The following is a 26,712-nucleotide window of genomic DNA, read 5'->3' as shown; positions in this document are numbered from 1 at the left end:
TGCAACCAAGATGTACTTGTACGCAGTATCAGAGGTAAAAGGACCGCAGTGATCTAAATAAACACACGCAAGTGGTTGATTAGATATATGCAGCTGCGTTTGAGGTGGACGCGCTACAGAAGAAGGTTTAATCTGCTGGCAAATGTCACAACTAAGTACATAAGCCCGCGCTTGTTTATACAAACCGTACCACCAGTAACGCTGCTGTAAAAGAGACACAGTTGCTGACACTCCAGCATGCGCAGACGCAACACCTTCGTGGGCAGCCGTTATCAAATTTGGTCTGCAGTCCGCGTTGGGAATTAATCTATCACCAACGTCGTTAATCCTCACTAACGGGACGTTATCAGGACTTAAGTGATAATGGTATCAAGAAGGGAAACCTCTAGGGAAGTTTGTCCCTGTCTCAGAAGCAGCAATAGCTGCCAAGATGTCAGCATCAATCTTAGATTTTGATCTTGTAACTGCTGCTACTAAGTATGTTGCCACTGCTGTTTTAGCTGCCTCGTCAGCCAAACTGTTACCGACAGCATGGACACCAACTCGTTGGTGACCAAGAGTGTGAATTACATTCACAAGTGGCAGACTCCCTTTAAGTTCTGCCACTCGAGCCCAAAGCGTTTTATGCTTCACTGTGCAACCTTTGGAATTATGAAAACCATTCATAATCCAAAAAAGCAAATTGTCGTTGTAAGATTGAACACAATAGTATGAATCACTCACTATAAGAGTAGTGACCCTGTGATCAGCAAACTCAAGTGCAAGCACTAGAGCACGAAGCTCCGCCAACTGCGCGGTACAATCACCCAATGACTGCGTATGCACTGCATCAGATTGGAACTCTCCATTTACGAAAGTACCGACTACAATTGCGCAAGCCGCTGAATAAGCGTGCCTTGATCCAGTTGCGGGTTGCGCCGACCCGTCGGTGTATATGACACAATGGTATTCCTCGATAGGGCGCAATGACAGAGGAGCAGGATGAACAAAATCATACTCCAAACTCTCCTGAGTCTGCAGCGCTGCGTCAAAGATGTATTCGACGTCAGGCGAAGCTAAGGAGGTCGCCCATTGTATCCACCTTGGATGCAAAGCCTTAGAATTCGGTACACTAGCTTTAGTGACTGCTTCGAGGGCAGGAAACGGTGTTACCACTAGCATGCGCTTTCCTTGTGATAGCGCTCGTTCTTTCATGATCGCCATCTGAACTGCTGTTAAGACTTTTTCAACAGTGGAAAATCGCAGCTCAGCCGAAGTGTACAGATGAGATTTGTAAGCAATGGGGACTGTGTCGCCCTCATTGAACGTTAAGTACGTGAAACCTTCCGCGCCTGGAACAATTCTAATGACCAGGTTGGTTTGGTTGTCACGAGATCTTAAATATTTCGCTGTTAGAAGATCAGTTTGCAAAGTATACAAAGCTAATGAATGCTCTGGCAGCCAGCAAGATCTGGTAAAAGTTGGTTGTATCAAGGCATAAAGCGTCTTGATATGCTGAGCATAATCAGGAATGTAGGATCGACCGAAATTCAGAAAACCCAGCAGGGATTGGAGTTTTTTTCAGTGTCGTAGGGATACGAAGGCGTGCGCATTTCTCAAGGAATTGCGGTGCCAAGCCTCGACCCTCATTATTGAGTTCGTACCCCAAGAACAACACTGTAAACTCAGCAATGTGGGACTTCTTAAAGTTAAACTTGTAACCGAAGTCTGCAAACATAGTCACTATATTATCCACACGAGCAAGGTGTGGAAGCAACTCGTCGTCAGTCAGATAAATGTCATCAACATACGAGTATGCCTCCGGGTCTACCATCTCTAAGAGAGACACCACGCGAGCGGCAAAAACTCCAGGGCTGTTTTTATAGCCCATCGGGAGCCGTTTGAACAATTTTTGTTTGCCACCCGAGGTGAATGCTGTCCACTCATAACTAAGAGGGGCCAGGTTATGGCAATAAAAGCCATTTGATAAGTCGAGCGTAGTTTTGAAATGTTTTCTCACAAGACTATCGACGAGAGCCGAACTATGAGTATTTTGCACCGCACACGTCCGGCAATGCGAGTTTAAATGCCGGTAATCCAAAACTAGGCGGTACGACCCGTCAGGCTTCGTCACAGTGAATAAAGGATTATTCATGGGTGACACACATGTCTCAATCACTCCTTGATATTCTAATTGTTCAAGGATAGACGCGACGTGAGATCTTGCCTCGCGACGCATGGGATATTGGGGTTGAGGCTGGGGATCGGATCTCAATGGAATCTCGTGATTGGGAGAACATTTATCCCAGCCAACCTGATTACGATATAACGCAGGTGCAAGCACCTGTGCCCACTCCCCGGCTAACCTAGTAGACTCATCCGTGGGCACTGCGTGCCCAAAGGGAGGAAGTATAACTTCCTCGTCCCTTGGAGCGTCCAAAATGAAAGCTGGAGGCCAATCTTTGCCTCCGCACCATGACTTTCTTGGACTTTCTTGATGACGGAGGGTAGTACAGACATAGACGGAGTGCCGTAGCACTTCGAATAGGTCGCAGCAAAGACCTTGCCCCAATTGTCACAATCAACAAGTTCAGGGACCAGGTCCTTCGGCAAAGTAATGGTGAGTATCCTGTGTTTATCCACAGGTGTAGTGTTTGGAAACACGGCTTCTAATTGATCAAATTTTTCCGCAAGCCAGTAAGGAAATTAATCCTTACTGAGAGGTCGCTTGCCGACAACCGCATTAACCATAACAGGGCTAATCACCACCGCGTGATGGTGATCCGTCCCGTGCCCAGCATCCGCAGGTGCTCCCACCTGAACTGTGCGTGACACATACTGCACTAAAGCCCTATGGACCGTAATCAGGGCTGTGTGTAGCGTTCGTAAATCACCCACTCCCACCGTCAGGTAGCGTGGATGTGGAGTATATCCGGCCAGTACCGGCCAAGTGGCCCCTGCAATTGACAACGGGCCCATTCTCGCCGATACGACCTCATGGGGGAGGGTGCCATTAAACCAAATTGTATGCTGCCAGGCAGAAATAGGTATTTCTAGTGTCCTATATGGGGCATAAGCCGCAGGCACAGGCGTGGCTGTATATTCGTGGAACAAATTATCGTCCGTATCCACCTCCTCAAAGGTCACCCATGAGTAAAACAACTCATAAGGGTAGGTGGCATCAGCACTGACCACAAAGACCACGGCCATCCCGTCATCAGGTACCCCATAAGCCCTCAAATGAGCGCGCAGAGGAACCCTACTATGAGCGAGAATATTAACCGCCATAAGGACACCCTAAAGAGTAACAACGATATTTACAGTAGCACTTGGGCTCAAAAGTTGTAACCTTTTTAATTTTCAAGCTTGATAGAACCTTTAGTCAAAACCTAGGTAGGTTAAACCGTCACTCTTGTTTTCCGGAAACGAGAGTGAGGGTAGTTGTGGACTAAAATCAAGTACTACTAAAGCGTCTCAGACTATAAGACCAAACGTTGGGCGCCATGTTGCAGGGATTCTGCTTTTGCACAGAACTATGCGCAGGAGACCAGGACCTCAGAGAATTGTGGTGTACCAGAAAACTCCCCTCAGAACCCCTTATCCGACTAGCTTAGTATCCCATTCGTTAGCCTAGATCTAGCTAGGCGGTCCCAATGTATAGACAAACCAGAACAAGCGACTTAGATATTTCTCAGGAGTGGTGGGAATCCGAAATACCTGTTCGTATCTATTTATTAGTCCACAACATAATAATACAGACACGGTAAAGTTTAAAGAGTTTATTTTATAAACCTCGCGTCCTAAGATGCAGTACTTTGGCTAACACTAGCAGACTAACAGTACAGATCAGAACCATAAGCATTTTTACAATACCATACAAAATGAAAGGAGCAATCATACTAATAATGACAGTGGTATACACCCACACTCCTTTCTCTAGAATCTAACATATTATTATTATTATACTATTAGAAGGTCTCTTAGGCTAACAGGGGGGGGACCCTATACCGTATAGATCAGCTTAGTAGAATCACATCAAAGGATCAGCTCTCTCATGCATCAGCTCTTCTGTTCGAATGCCTGTAAAACCAAACTGTTCTGCAATATTAAAGACGCTTGTCCTTCAGATATTGGCAGCTGTATGTATGATATGTCTAAAAAGTGGTACGATCAATCTAATCACAACACTCTGTACCTTCTAGTGACCCAGACTCGTTCTTTGCATGATGTACAGACCAAGGACACATTTCACTGTTAAGAATGTGAAACAACAGTTTGTTATCCTGTAAGGCAAAGTCGAGTCAGCATTTCTAAAATGAATAACACATAACAACAGTGTTGTGTGCAGCGCAGCAGAAACGACAAGCTGGCTTGCTAACAATTATTTCGGTTATGCTAACTTAGTGTTGTAAATAGGGCGTGGCTTAATCCATCTTACACCAGTTTGGGAGGAGTCGAGGATGTTGTGCTCTTCGATGAAGGTGGCAAGTTGGCTGATGAAGGCTTTCTCAATGACTTTCGCTGGGAATGGGAGTAAGGAGATGGGTCTGTAGTTCTTGAGGTTGATGGGGTCTGCCAAGGGTTTCTTCAGGAGGGTGTTGATCTCTGGGTGCTTCCAGTCGTAGGGGAAGGAGGCGTTCGTGAGGGAGTGGTTGATGGTGTGGCGAAGCATGGGGGCGATGGTGTTGGCGGCTCGGTTGAAGATGTGGTGGGGGCAGGAGTCCATGGGGGCCCCGGAGTGGATTGCCTTCGTCTTCAGTGCATCTTCGGTGGTGAGGGCAGTCCAGCTGTCAGTCGTTGGCTTCAAGGTGTCGGGGGTGGTTGGTGAGGGATCTGAGTGTTGGCTGTCTTCGTCGAAGTTGTCGTAAATGTTCTTGATTTTGTGGTGATAGAAGGTGCTGAGTTTGTTGCAGAGGTCTTGTGAGGGAGGTATGTGTGTAGACTCGCTGATGGGTTGGGCGAACTCCTTGATGATGCTGAAGAGTTCTTTGCTATTGTGCACGTGCGTGGAGATTCTGTTTTTGATCGCTTTCTTTCTTGGATTTCTGATGAGTTGGTGGTGGGCGTTGGTGGCGCCTGTAAAGTTGTTGTGGGCTTCTGTAGATTTGGAGTTTTTCCTGGCCTTTTCGAGGTGTCCCCATGTGCATCTGTACTCCCGGAGTTCGGTGGTGAACAAGCTGGCTTTCCTGCATGTGTGTTGTTCTTCTTTTTGAGGGGGGCTATGTTGTTGGTCAGTGATCCATCTGTGCAGGGTTCGGGCTGCGGTGTTGGGGTGGTCGTTGTCCGCGATGGTTGGGGTCGAGTTGCCGAGTGAGATGGTGAGCTGGTCGTCAGTGATTTTATCCAATTTATGCGTGGGCACAGGTGCTAGGTTCGGTGGATGGTGGATATTCTGAAGGTGAAGTGGATGCAGCGATGATCTGTCCACAGGAGTTCGCTGGTGTGGCTGAAAGTGATGGAGTTTCCTGTTGTGAAGATGAGGTCGCAGATGTGTCCTGCTGAGTGCGTGGGCTCAGTCACGATCTGGCGGAGTCCTATGTTGTGCTTGTCCAGGAGGGATGTGGTATTGGGGTCTTGTTGGTTGTCGAGGTGGAAGTTGAGGTCTCCCAGCAGGGTGTAGTTGGTAGATACAATTGCCGGCGGGGTGATGCTGTCCGTGATGGAGTTGGTGAATAGTCCACAGGGCCTGGGGGGTCGGTAGAGGAGGGTTCCCCGGAGGGTGGTGGTGGGGCTGGCCTGTATCTTGAAGTGTAGGTGTTCCATCAGGTCTGTTGGCTCGTCGGAAAGTGCTTAGTCGGAGGGTGGATTTGTGGACGTGGCGATTCCCTCATCCTTCCGGGAAATCTTGTATCCTTGGGGGATGGCGATGGCAATGTCCGGTTCCGAGGTGGTGTTGGTCCAGGTTTCAGTGAAGAATGCGACGTGCTGTCGAGGAGGTCCCAGATTTCAGGGGCGTGTTTGTGGAGGGATTGGACGTTGAGGAGGATGCATTGCAGGGTCTTTGGTGCGGTTGCGTTGTCGCGGACAGGTTGTGCTGGATCCGTGGTCTTGGCGGTGCTGCAGGAGTGACGGCAGTGGGGATAACTGAACCGTTGATGTCGGCTGGTGATGCTAGCTTGCAGTTGTTGTTGCGACCTGGGTTGAGTGCGGAGAGTGGCGCTGGGTTGGAGCGTTGGCAGTTTGAAGGTCGAGGGTTCCTGGTGCTGGTCACGTTCAGGTCACGTAGGGGCGCAGACGGGCTTGCCTTTGGCCCACCTTTGGCGCCCCAGCGGTGCGGTTGCCATTAAGTAGGGGTCGGGGAGGGCTGGATAGCTGGGAGGCAGGAGCTGGGAGGGTAATCTGGCTCGGGCTGGTTGCGCTGGGCGAGAGGGGCTGCGTGGGCAGCAGCGGCGGGGAAAACGGGAAAGAGGTGCACAGAATATGGAGTGAAAACAGCGTAATAGCAAAAAGGAGGATGGAAAGTGATAAAAAGAGAGTGACCGTAAAAGGGTGAAAAACGAAGGTGAAAGGAAAGAGGTGAAAGGATAAAGCAAGCAGAAGAAACGGAGTGAGAGAAGGAGTGAGAGGTCCACTGGACCACTAGGGATGAGCGCAGGTATAGCCTGCGGGTGGAGGAGGGCCTCGAACACCAGCACTTGAGAGTGCTGCGAGGGTGGGAGAGCAATTTCACTGACAAGAACATATGGAGTGTTGCCTCTTTGTGGCCTGCAGACATTTTACTAGTTCGATGGAGGTATGAATACGCATAGTGATGGCCTGCACCCCATGGTTAAGGAGTCCATCTCTCGATATTGCCGTGCTCTCTGTGTGTGGTGGTTCAGGAGTGTTCTGGCCAAAAGAGTCAATCTATTACCTGTAAACCAGCTGCAAGACATTTCGGACTCGTCCACCCTCGCGGATTCTTTCATTGCACGCAGTTACAGCAGTGAGCAGCTAGTTACGAGAAGGCTGTCCCGGCCCCTGGGTTACCAGCCTGCTATGAAGCTGTGAATCTTTTGGGGTGTAAGGGGCCGGGGTCTTCCTCCATACTGACTGACTGACAGACACACAGTGACAGGAGCTGCACCTGTGATGCTCTCCAGTGCCTAACACCACATGCTCTCTCCTTCTTTACTCATTCTGCCTTCATGGTCATTGCAATGATGAGCGGCTGGGGCTATTGTCTTGAGCCCTCGCCCTTCCCGAGAAGTGTTCAGCCATGCTTTTTGTACAAAGCCCACTGCGAGCCGCTCAGAAGAAATACAAAATGGCTGCGATTAGAAGCAAATCAGAAAAGATCACCCTTTGTTATTTTTTCCTGCTGTCAAAGTACTAGAAAGTGAACTTGAGTGTACTACATTACGGCACTATTGCTGCAACTGATGATGTTAATAACCGGTTTCTTTGTACTGCTATATAGCACTTGCTGCTGAATAATGTGGTACAAGGAATGAAACTCATTCTTAGCTGATTAGAATCTTTTTCTCAAACTTAGAAACCGAATTTAAAGCAGGTAAAGACTGGCAAACATGTGGTCAGGCACTTACTTCACTGGTATAAATGCATTTGTTTTTGTTAACATGTAACATCAAAAGTACCTACGTGTACCAGGAACGGAATTAGGAAAATGTCTGAACAGTGGGACTACAGAAAATATTTGAGAGTTTTTGAACTGGTGCACAATACTAGAGACTTTCAGAACACAAACCTGTCTTGAGTAATGTAATGCATTTGTCAGTGAAGTGCAGTGCTTCCAGAGTTCCTCCGTCACTAATTCTACGAGGCTTTATAATTCAAGAACTCGAGTGTCTGGCGTGCCAGTGCTTGTTACTTGATGCAGTTCAAAGACTCTCCTTGAGTGTGAAGTCTGCGTGACGTTTGTGCAGGAAAGGTGGGCACCTATTTCTTGGCCTCAGGAATGTATAAAACGAAACTATGAAAACATCCAGGAGGGAAATAAGAGGACATAAAAAGAGATTTCATTTCCAAAAGTATTTGGAACTATGAGAGACAACACAGCGACCAGAAAAGGAATCTATTCATTAAGACCCAAGTCCAATCGGTGGTGAAATCCCGTCTCTCGATTATTCACCTTCTCAGGAAATGTTTGCACCTGGTTCCTCGGTAAGCACAGGTCACAGTGGCTAGGGCGTGGATACTATCACGGCTGGATTATGACAATGTTGTTTATTTGGGCATCCCAAAATATTTAATCCAGCATCTACAGGTAGTGCAACATATGGCAATCTGCTTGCTGTGCAAGCTCCCTAAGCACTCACCTGTATCACTTTTTTGTGGAAAGCTTCATTGGCTTCCAGTGCGCCAGCGAGTAATGTTCAAAGCGTTAACCTTGACACACCAAGCCCTTCGTATCTGAATGAAAGGATCAAGGCTTACAGACCTGGGCGAATGCTTCGTTCCAGTCAGGCTGGGCTGTTAACAGTACTCCACTTTAAAAAGCAGCATAGAGGGGGTTCTTCCTTTATGGTCCTGTCTGCAAGCCTGTGGAACCAGTTGCCTAGACATCCTTAAATTGATTAAGGAGATCAGTTTTAAACAAGCATTGGCATAGCCAATAGGTCTCGCTTTTGGGACCTTATAAGTGTTTTGCCAGACCTATTGGCTATGCCAGACTCTTTGTTTTACATTATGGTTGAGTGCGCCTTATCTGAAGACACCAGAACACACAAATCCGACGGAACTAAACATTGCATCTATTAGTGCAGGGTGCTCATATCAGTCAATGCTATTTTATCAATGCGAACTCTTTATCGTGTCTTTCTTCAACAAAGCCCATGCTCCGCCAATATGTCTGTCAAGAGCACCCACACTGCAGAAAATGGAGCCTTTTCTCAACAACATGCCCCTGGTAAATGTCCCTCTGACCCCCAATGTTAGGTCGTCACGCCAAGCCTCAGTTTAAAAAAAAAAAATGGAATGTTAATTGCAGTGGAAATATCAGCATTTGGGTGCACATGCAAGATAAATATGCAATGCAATATGTCTTGCATTTACGCGAGTTTAAGCTATCTGCATTGTAAATGACAATGCCTTTTATTTACATTTTAAAACCAAAAACATAAGTAAAAGTCATTGTTATTTACAATGCCAATAGCTAAAACTTACGTAAATGCGAGACCTATTGCATTGCAAAAGCCTGGGGCCTATGCTAGCTACCAGCTGGGGTGGCACCAGAGGCAGGAGGCATCTCCTGAGCAAGCCGTAGTTGCGGAAGCTGGTGACAAGTGTCAAAGGGGTTTCATTTCAGTGCGTCATTCACCAGAAGTGCAAACCGATTTGCTACAACCTAGCAGGTGAAGAAAAATGCAGTGATACCTGAAATTCAATAGTAGGGAAACCTGCATAACATAGAAAAAGGGAACCCTTCTTAATTCTATCATGGATGCGCATCTAGAAAACAATGTCATTTGGTGGTATGTATAATATTGACACACCTTGATTTCCTCTTGATTGTGCGCACAGGCCCTGCAGGCGTCCTGTCACCTGGTGTATGGCCACGTTCATCGCCATTGACTGACTGTAGAACACTGGTGAGCAGTAACTTTAGCTGAAAACCAGCTTGCATAATGAAAAACACGAATGTCACCTGAACAAAGCATGTTTGGGATGCTGTGTCAGCAGGCAGGGTGATAACTGTTGTTATGTTAGTGCTCTTAACATGTGCTCGGCACGGGGGGGGGACAGGACACCATCAAACCCACACACCCGTGTGCAGGCTGTGCTAAGCAACACCATTAAAAAACACAAAGTTATACCGAAAATTGAGAAACTAACCACACAGCACATAGTAACCCAAAGAAGAGTTTGGGTTTTTATGTTATTTTGCTAGCGGTCTCAGGGCATCCCTTGAACTATTCCCTTCCAGCCACAGATATTTCTTAATGGGAACGTGGGGAAGAAGTCTGCCGCAGTGAGTTACGGTAATGCACACGGGAAGCAAGGCACCCACGGGGGTTGGAGCCGGCGTAAGGAAGGACGCCAAGGAACACATGAGCACGAGAGTGGCGCACGGCGCCCGCAGGGAGCAACGGGGGGGGAGCAGCCAGGGTGGGTATTTAGAGGATACATGGGCTGTAAATATTTTCCATCCAGTGTCACATACAAAGGAATTGTGAGAATTACAATCTGGCTGCAGTGCCGAACTCAAGCACTGCAAATGCATTTGGAAGCAGCTCTTCGGTGAGCTTTGCAACGTTATCTGGCAAGGGAATGCTCTAAATTATGAACAAGAAGAATGGAATTCTGGGATTGACACTGCAGCTCCATCTGACTAAATATGCACTTGTGCGAGAAAAACGTGCGGTGCTGACACTACCAAAGGCGCAGTCTGTGGGGCGCAGTTGACCCCCCCCCAAGTGGTCTCTTGTTGCTACTGACAAACAGGGTCCTTACTGCTATCAAGGCCAGTGGTACTCGGCGTATCAACCTCAGGAAGATGATGGGCCGAGTGGACCCGCCGGGACTCGAAACTGGCACTATTGGGTTATACACAGATTAATAAATCCACTGGACCAAGAGTCCTGCTTTCATTTCTGCACTTCATAGATTAGACATAAAAACAATCAATGATTAAAAATCTGCATTATAACCCCAGCCCTCGGTCACAAGACTACGCTGGTACACTGAACAAAATTGCGTTATCAAGAAGTGGTGTAAGGGGCTACAGTTTAGTGAATTTATAAAGCAAACGGCCACATGAATAAAATTATTCCTCCCCCTTGGCACACATACTCAAGTTGGCTAGTAAGCCAGGGAGTCGAAGGACTAGAAATGCGTTTCGCTGATCCATGCATGAAAAGTCGAAGCAACCCTTTTCGAATATGTGACAGGCCCTTTGGGATGAGGCTGATAAAAGTGGACTGTCCCAGCAGAAATAAAACTGGGAAGCAAACCCCTGTCCGTGCTCGTGAATAGCTTGTCTACCTAAGCTACAGACCCTTCACAGTACGCTCCAGTGCACAGGAGAGGGGGCGGGAACAAAGTGAGTAGACAATGTCCTAAAGACTGCTAATGCAGGACTCCTTCCCCAATTCATTTACCTCGTTGTTCATGCAGTGCCGATCCAGCCCAGAGTTTAGAAAAGCCACATTCCGCAAGTGACTCGATTAGAAACCATTTGCAATTGTTCATCTAGAAGATTCACCAGAGTTTGCACCCATGCATATCTGTGCAATACCGTCCTTGTATAATATAGGTTAGTGTGCTCACATATGTGTACTCGTAATATGGGTAGTTACGCAGGTATAGCTCGGCTGCATTTGTAAAATTCCGTGTAACCCTCGTACACAGCTACACACTTGTATCCGACTGCGGCATGAAAGGCAGAGCCTAGCGCAGTAAATAATTGATTGGCATACACACCTGCACTTCTGTATCGTGTTTGCACCGCCGGTGCTTGGTTTGGGCTCGGACAATATCTTGCTTTTCTGTATCCGGATGGAGTGCTGTTAAACAAACCGGCTGGAAGTCAGTGTTTGCATTGATCTGAGGTTACTGTCTCCCCCCTCCCCCTACCCCGCGAGCGCGGGAGCATGCGGCCGGCGCAAGTAACAACACCGCTGGAGCCAGGTGCGGCTGCTCGGCTGTGAGCTGTTGCTAGGTGAGCAGCTCCCCCACCGCACAGACAGATGGCGCCGAGCCAATGGCAGGCTGCTGCTGACAAGTGGAGAGACGGGGCCCAGCAGTGCTGCCGTTCTTTCAGGAAAGAGACGGAGGGGGTATGGGGTGGAGGCTGAGGAGCTCGGGAGAGAGATCGAGGCAGGCCGGAGGAGGTGTGTACTAATAGACTTTGATGACTTGTAGACTCTGATGGAAAAAAATTAGACCTGGAAGAAGAGATGGCAAATAAAATGAAAGTGAGCGGCCGTGCAGCGCTTTCTGGAGCGCGCGCGCCACAAGTAAAAAAAAAAAAAAAAAAAAGCACGTGAGTGGTGCGCGCCAATGCACTTAATGACGGCTCGTAACTGTAAATCAAAAAAAAACCAAGCATTGGGCGCGCGGCCGTGAAAGTGACACGGCCGTGAAAGTGATCGCGATGCATTTAATGACCCGTGACGGAGAAAAGACAGATGGCGGTAACCGCAAGCTTGAGGCCACCAAAAGCCTGTGGTAGCACTTTCAAAAGCTGCTTACTAAATGTCCCGCAGTGCAGCACATGCGCTGGCTCAGGCGAGACCTAAAAAGCGCTGAAACCATGCCTCTTTAGTAGTTAGCGTATCGTGAACACCGCCTAGGTTCTGTTCTCTGTTTCTGCCTCTGCTGCTTAAGCGCTGGGACACTCTTGGAGTAGCTGCGCGCTATATAAATAACCTTCATGAATTTTATTCATGAAGGTAATATACAAGCATTTGTGACCACCCTCTGTGCATAAATGTTATTACTGCATAACCGCTGTGGTGCAGTGCAGCAACCTGATTCATATAAAGGGAGACACTGGAAAGGTTGTTCAAATCTTGAAAGAAAAGACTGTTGGTTCTAATCGAATAGAAATATGTTGTGATTAATCAAGTCTTGTATTTTGTTAACCTCTTCAGTGCCCATGACGAGATAGTCTCGTCATGGAGCACGGTTGAGCTGTGCCCATGACGAGACTATCTCGTCATGAACCCCACCCACTAGTGCAACGCCCGGCACAGGAGGGGGAAAGGGCGTGGCACTGAAGGGGTTAAAGAAGTGAATAGTTGGATAACATCTCATAAATAGGGCTTTCCTTTTAGGGCTTAATGTCTCGTGCAGACATTGGTATACTAAATACCCATCAGGGAGGACTGTATACAATTTTGTTTATTCAGCTGGGTACTGGGAATATACCAAAGATCTCCCACCATTTCTCCAGTGAGAGCTACATCTGGTCGCTGAAAGGCACCTGGAGCCACTGCCTAAAATATGGGTTTTAGTTAAGGGTACATAAAATGCAAATAACTTAAACGCAGCCCTTAGAGTGTCCCAGTCCTGCTCCAGAGACGGATACAGGTTTATTTCCACATGAGCTCTATAGCAAATGTAAATTTATGTGGTCCCCCACGATCAGTTTTGTCCCTTGTTTATGAATCACACTGACAAATGAGTGCCTAGTGTAGACTGCGTTTCTTATTGTCATGCAGTACACGAGATGGTACTGCTCTCATTTTGAGAGTTGGAGCATGAAGGACCAGTACCAACAATACATTTTGAAGGGCCCATGCCGACTTCATAGCTAATTACAAGTAACCATATCTTGGCAGTGACAGGCAGTCTGTACAGCCGCCAAGCACAATAATCACACTAATCAACATGTTTGCTTTAAGAAGCTAGGCACCCTTTAAACAAACAAAGAAAGAAAGATGAGAAGAGAAACAGTATTAAACCAACGAAGAATGCAAGAGAAAGGAAGGAGAGGAAGCTAGGAAGCTAGGAAGCCAGGAAGAGAAAGAAGGGAAAAGAAAAAAGGAAGCAGAGGAAGAAAAAAACGCGAGGAAGAAAGAGGAAAGAAGCAAGAGACATGAAAGGAGGACAGGAGAGGAAGAGATCAATGAGGAAGGAGGAACAAAAGAAAGACGCAGAAAGAGCCAGTAAAGAGATGGAGAAAATTATGCAAAAAGAGACAAGCAGTAAAAAAAGGAGAGAGAAAAGAAGGGGAAAGTAAAAGGTGGGGTTAGAGTATGAGAGGGGAGGAGAAAGAAGAGGATTAAGAAAGAAGAGAAACAAACAAAAACCACCAACAACACTTAACAGTGACACTCCCCCCCCCCCCCCCCCTCCTTGTACAGTCCCGCGATGTGTAGGTTGAAAGCAACCAGCACCAATGGTGCCCCCATGAACACACCAGGAGAGACACGGTCTCTGAAAACTGGCGGCACCCATAAAACAGTAGATAAAAACTGATAATGATTTTTCAGAAGGGTGTGGGCTACATGGTCCTGCATTTTCAGATTCCCAGACCTCTCAGAAATTGGTGCACTGTTCTAAAGTGCTCCATTAGCATTTGCGCAGCTGCATGTTGTTAAACCAGCTGACTGGTAATTATCATGTGCGAGATACTCACAAGTAGCATACGAGCTACTGGTAGCCCATAATGGACCTGTTGGAGACTGCATTCAGAACCATATTCTGGCCATCAGAAATGCACCTGCTGCCCTAGAGTAGAACCCCACGGAGCATGGGGAACATGGAACTTGGGAAGAAAGGACATACCTTAGGAGGAGGGTTACAGCCAGATGGAAGACACAGGGAACTCGTGAAGAACAAGCCCAGCAGATCTGCATCCCTTGGAGGACAGGCAGATTGAAGCTCCGGTGTGTGGTCTGCACATAAGTGATTCCCAGAGAAATGGAGAAGTAAAATGAATGAATGCAGTGTATGCAGGGTACAGTGCAGAGAATTGTTGTATGTGCAGGGACACAGGATGAACTGCGGCTTCAGATGCATAGCTGCGACGAGTGGAGTTGGACGGCTATATTGAGATTTGCATACATAATGCAGTGTGATTTAGTTGCACGTATAGCTCACCACGTAAGCACACTACTTTTGATGCACAGCAATCATGATTTACAGCATTTCAGATGTAGAGGTTGCACAGCATTTCAGATACATGCGTACACTTTCAATACAATGTGCAGCATGCCAGATATATTAACAGCATAATGCACAGTGTACAAATGCACAAGCGGAACACCATTCCAGACGAGTCCACACAAACACACCACAATATCATAGATGTACCAGCAGCACAATGTGGATCATCACAAAAGTACCACAAGCAAAGCACACATCCCAGATACAAAAGCAGCGTAAAGCACGATATTCCTGGTTCACTGCCAACACCGTACATTGTGTGTCAGACACTCGTGAAATTATTGATGAGCCCAGCACCAACCCATTATTAGTGCCTCCCACCTCACATATGCAAGTACATATATACATCATAGGAGCTTCCAGAGCACGCACCCAAGCTGTGATAGCAACATCCTCTTGTGAGCACAGTGCTAGTACAAGACACATGATTCCACAAGTAGTGCTACAGTGCTTTATCTCATTCACCACATAGCTGCACCAGTAGCCTGTCAGAAGGAAAGGGAGATCTGCGCTTCAGCTAGATGGGGTCTTCAACCTTTTGTTTAATAAGAGCTACTCGTATTCAATGAATATCAATGCGAGCAACTAATATTATTACTATCATTATACTAGTGACCACAGACAAGATTATATTGTTAGCTACTATACGCAAGATTGCTACAGTGATCACCTCAGGGCATCAGAGGGGGCTGCCAGCAGTAATGTAAAAAAGGCTGAGTCAGTTTAGAACACTCCAGCCACAGCTGCAATTTTAGTAATAAATCTCCCTCATGATTTATTACACAACAACTAGCTTTGAATATATTTTTGAAATTCATCCATTTTTCTCCAAACATCAGCTTATGAGTTCTGAAAATACACACATTTCTGATGGATACATATGCCAGTGGATTCCTCACCTTGTGAATATCCCCTGCGCCAGCATTCCACTTAACTTTTTTTCCCCAGCTCTCTACGTGGACGTCATAATGCTTCGGCTCCGCTCGCGACTCCGTATGACGTCACCGAAGCCATAAGAGAGCCACGTCGGTGTGATGACGTCAGTTCCCTTTTTTCCGCGCCGTCGACGCGTAACGGTTTTCCAGCACTCTCCTGCTACTTTGTAGTCTTGTAGTGGGTTACTGTTGTGAATTCACCATGTCTTCGACTAGGAAGTCAGGTTTCAAACCTTGTAGGGAATGTGGGGGCCACATGTCAATGACTGACCCCCATGAAGATTGTTTGTGGTGCCTTTCTTCTGACCACGACGTGGAGGACTGTTCCAGCTGCAGAAGAATGATCCCCAAGGCCTTGAAGGAAAGAGAGGCGAAGCTCTCCATGGCCAAGGCGAAGAAGGAAAAGAGGGGTAGGAAGAAGGAGAGATCGAGGCTGGAGCCGTCGACTTCGCACTCTTCGAAGTCGAAGAAACACCACAAGAAAAGAAAGCATAGCTTTCGGCGCCGGACTTCGAAGAGCAAGGCTTCGAGGTCGCCGTCGCCTCGACGTCGAAGTAAGGATGTTGTATCTCCTTCTCCATCTCCTAGGAAGTCTCCAGAGAGGCCACCTTCGCCGAAGCGGACTCCGGCGCGGTCCCCGGCACAGTCTCCGGCGCAGTCTCCGGCGCCAGTGGAGTCTTCTGCTTCTGACGTCGAGCAAGAGCAAGAAAAAGAGCTTTCTCCAGAGCCGGCTGATCCTGTGGCTCCTGTTGAGGACTTTTCGGCTCCGGTTCCAGGTACTCCTCGGCCGGATCCGGGATCAATCCCTTATCCGCAGTTCCCGCCTCCAGGTGCGGATTCGACGCATTTTCTTAATGCGATGTATGGGATTTTTCAACGGGCTGCCTTCCCATCCGGCGCACCATCTGGTCCCGTGGGTCCTATGGCATACACCTTGGGAGTGCCGCAGCATTATGCTCAGGCCCCATTTATGCCCTTTTTTCCGATGGCTCCTTCGTGGCAGTTTCCGGCGCCATCTGGGGATCCATCTTGGCTTCGTTTGGATCGGCCTTCTTCGGAGTCCTCCTCGACGCCGTTGCCGACTCCCTCGGCTCCATGTCTGGCGCCACCGACTCCGGCGCCTCCGACGCCGCCGACTCCACGTTCGGGTCCACCGACTCCGCGTACGGATCCGTTCAAGGAGAGAGGCCCAGAGAGTCTTAGAAGAGGAACGTTATAGGGAGGATGTGGAAGAAGGTGAGGTGGATACATCTTCAGACGACTTTGAAGGCATTCAAGATGCTAGTGGTCTTGATACAACTCCGGAGTGGGAGCCTTCTTTTAGATCTTCGCCACCGCAAGAACTAGCTCCCTATCATATAGTTATTAAGAAGGCCGCAGAGTTGCTGGACTTGCAGTTACCCTCTGCTGAATATAAACCAAACCTTCTCACTGAGGTTCTACATTCGCCAGCTTCAACTTTTGAACCCTTGTTGCCTTTTAATGAGGCTATCTTGGAGCCTGTTATGGACGTCTGGCTTAAGCCACTCTCTTCGCCGGCAGTCTCCAGACAGATGGCAAGGAGATATAGGGTGGCTCCTGGGGATCCAAGTTTTCTATCTTCCCACCCTTCTCCAGAAAACCTGGTGGTGCAGGCTTCATGCTCGAAGCATGCTTCAGGAGCCAGCCCCTCAGACTCCTGCAGATAGGGAGTCTAAGAAGGCTGATCAGGCAGCTAAAAAGACCTTTTCTTCAGGGAGCATGGCGCTTAAATCCACTAATGCCACCTGCTTACTAGGGCGCTACGTTCATGCTCTTATGGACTCTATGAAATCATTAGCCCCTAAGCTGCCAGAAGGAGATAAAGCTTCTTTTATGGAGGTGGTCACTGACACTCAGGCTGCTGCAAGGCAGGTAATTCAGTCGGCACTTGACACGGCTGATTCTGTGGCAAGGATAATGGGATCGTCGATAGCCACTAGGAGGCAAGCGTGGCTTCGTTCCTCTGGCTTCTCTACTGATGTTCAAGCCACTTTGGTAGATTTGCCTTTTGACGGAGAAAAACTGTTTGGCGAAAAGGCTGATTCCGCCTTGCAGAGGTTTAAAGAGAGCAGGGTAACGGCTAAATCTTTAGGATTACAGACTCCTGCTAAGGGATTTGGTCTTGGAAAATTCAGAGGCTTTGGGAGATCCTCATTTTGTTCCTTCCGGCAACCTCAACAGCAGCAGCAACAACAGCAGCAGAATCCCCTCTATAGGCCGTATAGAGGAAGGCAAAGGGGACGGAGAGGTTCTGGCCGCAACCCATCTTCATCTTCGGCCTCCTCTGCTCCCAATGAAGCTTCAGGGAAGCAGCCCTAGATCCCCCATCCTAGATCATGTGAGACCTGTGGGGGGTCGGGTGTCCCACTTTCTGCGAGGTTGGAAATCTGTTACAACTGACCTTTGGGTTTTAAACCTCGTGGAGACTGGGTACGCCCTTCCCTTTCAGGAGTTTCCTCCCCCTTACCCTCCTTGCCAGGGTTACTGCTCAGAAGACCATCTGCTTCTTTTGCAGAAGGAGGTTCTAGCTTTGCTTCAAAAGGGTGCGATAGAGGTGGTTCCAGAGCAGGAAAGGGGTCAGGGATGCTACTCCCGGTATTTCCTGATTCCCAAGAAGGACGGCAGATTGCGTCTGATCCTGGACCTCAGAGTCTTGAATTTTAACCTGAAGCAGGAGAAATTCAAGATGCTGACCCTTGCGCAGGTTCTCAAAGCGTTGCAGCAAGGAGACTGGATGGCGTCGATCGACTTGCAGGACGCGTACTTCCATGTCCCAATCCTGAAGTCGCACAGGAAGTATCTCCGTTTTACGGTTGGGTCGCAACACTACCAGTTTGCGGTCCTTCCGTTTGGTCTTACTACCGCACCTCGAGTCTTCACGAAGGTGATGGCGGTGGTGGCTGCCCATCTCAGGAGGTCGGGGATTCCGGTTTTCCCCTACCGGGACGACTGGCTTCTGAAGGCAGAGTCCCCAGAGATGGTGCAACATCATCTACAGGTAACATCTCAGCTGTTATTCGACTTGGGTTTTTTGATCAATGTGCCCAAATCTCACCTGGTGCTCTCTCAACGCAACCTGTTCATAGGGGCAGTACTGGACACTACTGTGTGTCGAGCATTTTCTCCTCAAAGAATTCTCGACATACAGGAAAGGATTCCTTTATTCCACAATGGAGCGGTTGTTCCAGTTCTGAAGGTCCTTCGTCTGCTCGGTCTGTTCGCTTCCTGCATTCTGTTGGTCAACCATGCACGCTGGCACATGAGGGCGCTCCAGTGGTGCCTCCGCAGGCAGTGGTATCAGCACAACGGAGATCTCAGGGAGTCGATCAGGATCTCCAGAGAAGCTGCAGCGGATCTATCTTGGTGGAGCGTGGAGGGCAATCTGTCTCAAGGAAGTCCCTTTCATCTTCCTTCACAACGATGGAGAAGTGTGGCTCAATGATTAGAGCGGCAGACCCTGATGCAGAGGTCTAGCCCGGGACCAGGGTTCAATTCCCCGCCTTGGCGGGTCTTGGGCTCAAAAAAAATTCCACAGACCTGATAATTCTCGCCACCTATTCCAATCATGGAGTCCCACTCTGCAACTCTGGGCAATAGCTTGCTTAATCTCCACAACGGCCCCCACAACGCTAAGGATGCCTGGCCTCCACGTTGGGGGTGCCCAGGAGTGGATGCCTCACAGGGAAAGCCAGGATGGGTTCCACAGCGGTATTCGTACAAGCGCCTTGAGACCCTTGCGGGTGAGTAGTGCGCTATACAAGTATCAAATTTACAGTAATAAAGGATGCCTCCACCCTGGGGTGGGGTGCTCATCTGGGGGATGTGGAGATCAAAGGTCTTTGGTCTCCAGAGGAAAGGTTGCTTCACATCAACCTTCTGGAATTGCGGGCGATTCGTTTGCCACTCAAGGCCTTCCTCCCTTCCCTTCGCGGTCAGTCTGTTCAAGTCCTGACGGACAATACTACCGCGATGTGGTATGTCAACAAGCAGGGAGGAGTGGGGTCGCATTGTCTCTGCAGAGAGGCTCTGCGTCTATGGTCCTGGGCTCAGGACCATCAGATTTGTCTAATGGCAAATCATCTGGCTGGGGTGCTGAACGTACGTGCGGATAGTCTCAGTCGGCAGTTCTCTGCCGACCACGAGTGGAGGCTCCATCCGGAGGTGGTTCGTCATGTCTTTCGGACGTGGGGGATGCCTCGGGTGGACCTATTCGCCACCCGCGAGAACGCGCACTGCCCGTCATTTTGCAGTCTCCAGTTTCCGATGCAGGGGGCGTTGGGGGACGCGTTTCAGTTGAGTTGGGGCTCGCAACTCCTTTACGCGTTTCCTCCCATACCCTTGATTCCTCGGGTTCTGAGGAAGATTCGCCAAGACCGGGCCCAAGTTATTTTGGTCGCCCCAGATTGGCCAAGAAGGGTGTGGTATACAGATCTTCTCCACCTCTCCTCGTGCCCTCCGCTCCGTCTCCCTCTTAGGGCAGACCTCCTCTCGCAGTCGGAAGGGCAGGTTCTACACCCCCACCTCCAGAGCTTACAACTTCATGCCTGGAGATTGAACGGGGCAACCTGAGTTCTTTCTCACTCCCGCCTGATGTGGTGGATGTTATTTTATCGGCCAGGCGACACTCCACCAAGTCCATTTACTCATATAGGTGGTCTAAGTTTGTTAAATGGTGTGGAGAGAGATCCATTGACCCTTTAAAAGTCCATCTTTCTGATGTGCTTCAGTTTGGTCTTTCCCTGGCTCAGCAGGGCTGTGCTGTGGCCACGGTCAAGGGCTATCTATCGGCCTTATCGGCTTTTCTATGTCTTCCTGATCAGCTGTCATTGTTTAAATCTCCTACTGTACTAAGGTTTATCAAGGGCCTTACAAACAGGTTTCCACCTACTCCTTTTGTAATGCCACAGTGGGACCTTAATCTTGTCTTAACTTTTTCTGATGGGGTCTCCGTTTGAGCCTCTTCATAGTTGTCCTTTGAGGCTGTTGTCCTTTAAGACGGTCTTTCTTGTAGCCATAACCTCGGCAAGGAGGGTGAGTGAGCTTCAAGCTCTTAGTTCTAAACCCCCGTTTTTAACATTGCATGCTGAAAGGATGGTTCTCAGGACCAGGGCTGCTTTCCTGCCTAAAGTGGTTACTCCGTTTCATTTGGGGCAGTCTATTACTCTCCCTGTTTTTTATCCGCCTCCTCATCCCTCCGAGGAGGAAGAAAGGCTTCATCGTCTGGACCCAAAAAGAGCTGTGAGCTTTTACTTGGACAGAATGAAGGACTTTCGTTTGGAGGATCAGCTCTTCGTGGGCTATGTTGGACATTCTAAAGGAAAAGCTGTGCACTAGCGCACTCTACCAAGATGGATCCTCCTTGCCATCAAGATCTGCTATGCCCTTGCTGGGAAGATCCTCCTGAGGGTATTAGAGCTCACTCTACTAGGGCCAAGTCTTCCACCTCTGCTTTGGCCAGGGGTGTTCCTCTGGCAGACATTTGTAAGGCCGCGACTTGGGCCTCCCTCCATACCTTCGCAAAGCATTATTGCTTAGACTCTGAGATGAGGAGGGAGGGCCACTTTGCGTGCTCTGTCTTGCAAGACTTTTTGGTATAGGAAGGTGGACACCCTCCTCCGGGAGGGGGACTGCTGTGGGAATCTATTCACAAGGTGAGGAATCCACTGGCAGATGTATCCATCAGAAGAACAAGTTACTTACCTTCGGTAACGCTTTTTCTGGTGGATACACTATCTGCCTGTGGATTCCTCACTGGCCCACCCGCCTCCCTGTTGTCCACCTTTGTATACCTTAAAAGATGTCTTACTTGAGATGTTCTGCTTTGTAGCTTCTTTCTTTCTGGTACATTGGTAGGAAATGCTTGTTTTCTTTAGCTTTCCTTTTGTTTATGTACTATGTATATTTGATTGTATATTGTATACTGTGTATACTTTGAATCTGTCGTTGGTCCACCTGTGCGCCTCGGAGGCACGGAAAAAATGGGTGGAACTGACGTCATCACGCCGACGTGGCTCTCTTATGGCTCCGGTGATGTCATACGGAGTCGCGAGCGGAGCCGAAGCATTATGACGTCCACGTCGGCGTAGAGAGCTGGGGAAAAAAAGTTCAGTGGAATGCTGGCGCAGGGGATATTCACTAGGTGAGGAATCCACAGGCAGATACTGTATCCACCAGAAAAAGCGTTACCGAAGGTAAGTAACTTGTCCCGAATTCACAATTTTGGCATAAGTGCTTTAATTTAACTAAGCAGAAGGTTCTAGTTTAGGAGGCTGTGATGCACACAGAAGAGCAACTTACTGGTAGCTGGAGAGCTACCAGTAGCTCACGAGTTATTTGTTGGAGAAGCCTGAGCTAGAAGTTGTAACCATGGCTTCTGAGCCAGCACACTCTGCAAGTTTGGGCCAGGTGCAGTTTGACACTTCCTCAGTGACTGGCATCAAGGACAACACATTGCACCAGCCACCTCAGTTTCCCACTTCCAGGTAAGTCTGGAGTATTTTAGACCACGAGAGACCACAGATAGCCTAGCACAGTTCTGTGTACCTGGAAGCTCCAGTGTACCTAAAAGCTACCTGGAAGCAACAATTTCCCTGTTCACAAGAGATAGACCAAGATTAGTTAACATGTTTCCCAATATGTATACTACCCATTGTACCTTCCCTTTTGTTCTCGCTGCTGTTATTGGTGTTTGGTTACAGTATGGAAAGTTTGTAATAATGTTCATTCCAGTGCTCTCCTCTGCCAACACTTTTAGTTCCCTGTCTAACTACCCCTAACGAAATGTGCTGTCAGACCCTGTTTGTATATCAATTCTTTGAGTACTCTGTGGAGCCCTCCCTTCCTTGATCAAGAAGAACCTGGAACTGGAGCAAAGTGGGGTCAATTGGATCCTACTTTTATTCACATCATTTAAATAGGAGTTGTAGATCCATTGTATAAGGTTTCAGAACCAGTTTGGGTTTGTTGTCTTTCAAATGTCATTTCCAGGATGTTCTCCAGACACTGCGTTTGTTCCAAGTGAGGGTTCGCACAACAGATAGTAATGGAGCTGGCTCCCAGGAGGAGTTCCTGGAACATGGGCACAATGAATTGTGGGTTCTCGTCATCTGGCAGTCATCAGTCTCCCTAAAACAGTTATGGGAGGCAGAGAAAAGGGCGGGCCCTGGCAAGAAACTTCCTCACATTGAACAACAGAAACCGCCATCTCGCCCCTCACCCTTCCCAAAAGCCAAATGGTAGTGCTCAAGAAAATGTATTCAACAGCCCTTTGCTAATAAAGACCTTATGGAATTTTTAAAGGTACCACTCCTCTTCACTTCACTGGCTTGGCATTCACCCCATGCCTCAGGAATGCAGGCAGTACGCTTCCATTGTTTTGTGGAAGCTGTCCTTATCCTCCATCTTGTGCCAAGCTAAACCGGGGGCACCCAAGTGTATCCCACTGGCCTAGGTACTTGGACACGCACAATATGCAGAGGTCTACTACCATACTTGTAATGTAAACTCACTGCACATGTGTTCGACATGCACATGGGATAGCAGCGCAAGGTTCTGGATTTCACTTCACAGTGGAACTTTACAAGAGTGTGGTCAAGTCATCGTTCAGTAGCCGCAACTCTGATTAACTGAGGAAATAGAATTGGTTACAGTATGGATTCAAACCACAGAGCTGCTGTCACTGCTTTATTTGATCCACTCAGGCCATGGATAGTAGTCCACTACTTATTATGATGGAACACTTGGTGCATCGTTTCAGGTCACAGAACCGGCCCTGAACCTTGTATTGTCAAGGGCAAGCACCTCCCATATTCATTGATCCTCTACTGCTTGTTACTGCTTGTGTTTGACATAATGTCTAGAAAAGTGTGCTTCATATTGGCTCCAACTGTTTTCTAAGCTTTTAGCTTGTCTAGTGGCTGACTGTAGGCTGCTGGAACATTGGTTTTGGGGGGGTTTAGAGAACTTGCCCAAGGAGAGTGTCACCACAGATAAGGAGACTTGGAAAAGTATGAATGTGGCAGAAATGTTCAAATTTGTTGAATTAGGCAATAGGATATATTGTCTTTGGGAAGGGAGAATGTTCACTGTGTAAAATTCATCTGACGATGCATGTGCACTGAAACTTTTTTGCGATATGGGTTGAGACCCAGAGCATAGTTTGGGAGTCAGGCGGTACAAAAAGAACAGATGATGGACGGAATGCTGAACGAATCAAACATTCACCCCCAGTCATAGATCTGGGTTGAATCTATCATTTTTTTACATTCCATGCCATTCCAGTTTAGACCCAGCCATATGCAAATCTGTCTTGACTCTGCTCCCCATGGAAACAGTCGAGCCCGAACTACCAGGCCGAGTCACTACTGGACCAAAATCAAGCATTCTGGGACTTGTTTCGGGGTTCACCCCTCATCAGCTAGGCTAGCTTGAATCTGATGGCGTAGAGAGCAAGGGACCACGTCTGGGCATACCCATTCCACTTAGGGCAACAAATGCAAAATGAACAGATAATTACTTAACAAGCAGACAGTAGAGAATTCACAGTGGTGGCAGTAATACGATTTGTAGGTGTTTTTACCTTCCAGAGGCCAAGATTGTAGCTTACTGACATGTCCCACCTTTTTGTAAAATATGCCTGCCTGTCCTTAAACCATCTATGTGGGACATGGATGTTGTATGTGTGCACCTTTCTCAGCGTATCGAGGATGTGTTTATGGAGACCATGTGATGCATGTGGCCTTAGTCACTGGGATCCATTTTGTATTTGCTACTTCCAAATAGTACCTATGATGGAAGCTGGGGAGAGTCTAGACTGGATATTTTTACTGAACACCTCTTCCAGGATGATCCAGGGATCCTTCCAGGATGTTCCAGGGATCCTTTGTAATGGGTCAGAATTTTGAGTGTGGAGGAGATAAGCCACTTTGAAGTTAGGAAGTTTCCCACCTCTCTTTCCTAGCCCATTGTTCTCTGGGATGGCTATCCCCTCAATCCCCCAGACTAACCATTAGATAATTGGGTGAGCCCTGTCTCTTTTGTACCCTTTCTGTGAATGTTACCTGTATGAGACACCATCTCTTCCTTAACTTCCTGCCAGCACCTTGTGCCGAAGACCTTGGCTGGATAGATCTGTGTGGAATAAGCACAAGAACAAAGTGCCCCAAAACGGCCTCAGTCTAAACTGTTAGAATACAAAACTACAGTCTGCAATTTTAGTGCAAAAATGAGGCAGAACAGCAAGTGTGTCAAGATTTCGCCGCCAGAAGCTAGCGTGTCCCCACCAGTGGGCACCAGAGATTCTTCTGCACTGTGGTTGGAGTATTTATCACCAATTACTTTTGCCAGGTTCGGCAACCGTCAACAAGATAGTTGGGTCAGGCTGCTTAGATCCTGCTTCAAGGGAGAGAGCTGACAACTGTTCAGGAGGGGTGGGAAGGTGCCTGACATGCCGTTGTCGGGCTCCGCATAGCAACGTTGTGCTATGGCAAACTTGCCGGTAAGGGATTGCTTTGGCTGGCCACCTTTTAGGTTGAGCATTCGAGACCTCTTGTATATACTTTAACATATACTTATATGTGTATGTACTTTGTGGGCTCTGGAGATGAGCCCTAAGACTTGTCTGCTTCCGCTTAGGGACTTTTTTTTCTGTTTCAACTGCCTCTTTTTAACTGTCTTGATAGAAAACAACCAGTAGAGGTCAGTAAAATACCAGAATTGCTTTCTGCTGACGGACTCTTTTTTTTTGTTTTTTCTTTTTTTTTACTGGCAACTGCCTCTATTTCGTTTTCTTGATAGAAAACGATCAGCATGTGTCAGTAAAATACCTGAATCACTTAGCATTCTCTAGATTCCAGTCCATAGAAATTGTCTTCCACGAGCACCCGTAGACAATAATATTTTTTTCAAATCTTGTATCTTCAGTGATATGACCACCGAAGACCCTGATTTTATATTAAAAACAGAGCTTTGAACTATACCATTTCCTGCTAAAAGGCAATATTTCTCTCCATATGTTCCCATACCTGGCGCGTCACGCATTTTGGTGCTTACTTTCCCTCCATGTTAAAGAACAGTAGATGTTTCAGCACCCAGGATAATGTGCTGCATAACTAAATACATCAAAGGTCCCAAAGGCGGCACCAATTGCATTGCAAATGATTGTTTAGTCTGCAATGAGAGCAGGGGCCTCTTTTCTCGTGGACTGTAGTGGTCGCTGCTGCAGCCAGCTAACCGCTCTTCACTAGAGGTACAGATTGTGTGACCGCTCTAACAGGCTTTGGCTTAGACGGTAATACTTTGACTTCTTCATAATTGGCTTACATATAAAAAGACAGACACATGCGCTGAGATATCATTACTGTCTATGAATTGAAAGCAGATACTCAAAATTGAGAACTAGGATTACAAGTAAGTAGCTTTTCTTATACAAAGATTTTTTGTGGTGTAACGTTGGAACCTAGTCCACTCTTGGCTCCACCATAAAAGGCCTCTTTGACATATGACTGAGAATCCGACCTGCCTCCTATCTCCGAGTAGCAGTCGTTGCATCGCCCTGTAGTTCCTTTGTTACAATATGTATTCTTTGAACATGCTAACTGCTGAATGGCTTTATTTTGACAACTGTATTAAGCTGACTTTTGAGTTGGGTGCCTTCCATAGTGCTGCGATGTTTACTCGTAAGACTTTTTTCCCCGCAACAGTACATGATATTTTCATGAATAAATAGTAATGTTAGTTGCGCAGAATGACAAACAGAATTAATTACAGTGAGCAATAACATTTTGAGGGGCATTCCCCGCCTATATTACAAAAGAGTATTTCTTTCCTTCCTCAGGGTTTATGCCCCTTCATGGAAACGCTCATAAAGTGAGCCACATTTATCTTCACAGCAACTGCATCAGCAATCTGAACCATTTACTCCAGTCCATGGTAGGTTTGCACAACCTGCTGAGTCTCACCTTACAGAAGACTGGCAAAGGAAACCCAGTCTGCCAGTTTTCGGGTAAGAATCATTTGTGTCGTCTAGCCTATAAAAAAAAAATATATATTATTTCCTAGTGCATTCAGGTGGAGTGAAACGTTCCTCTTTCAAAAACCGCCTTTCAGACTTGGAGTGGGTGTTTACATTTTCTCTCCTATCCATAACACATTTTCTGCTTCACGTGTGTACTTAAAGTCCCATAACGAAGAAGAATGGCCCTATTGGGCTTTAATTATTGAATCA

The 26,712-nt window shown here is 47.6% G+C and overlaps 1 protein-coding gene across 2 annotated transcripts in view; it reads left to right on the top strand.

The window, feature by feature from the left end:
• LRRCC1 (leucine rich repeat and coiled-coil centrosomal protein 1) overlaps positions 1-26,712 on the top strand; it is a 423,515-nt gene that overhangs the window by 83,909 nt on the left and 312,894 nt on the right. For both annotated transcript variants that reach the window (XM_085605344.1, XM_085605345.1), the window contains exon 4: positions 26,323-26,490. In XM_085605344.1, the coding sequence (XP_085461470.1) occupies positions 26,323-26,490 (168 nt within the window). The remainder of the gene's footprint in view (positions 1-26,322; positions 26,491-26,712) is intronic.

Source organism: Triturus cristatus, chromosome 5_1 (genome assembly GCF_964204655.1).
Source record: "Triturus cristatus chromosome 5_1, aTriCri1.1, whole genome shotgun sequence".
Lineage (NCBI taxonomy): Eukaryota > Metazoa > Chordata > Amphibia > Caudata > Salamandridae > Triturus > Triturus cristatus.
Note: the sequence above shows the minus strand (reverse complement) of the source record. Positions and strands in the feature narration are given on the sequence as shown.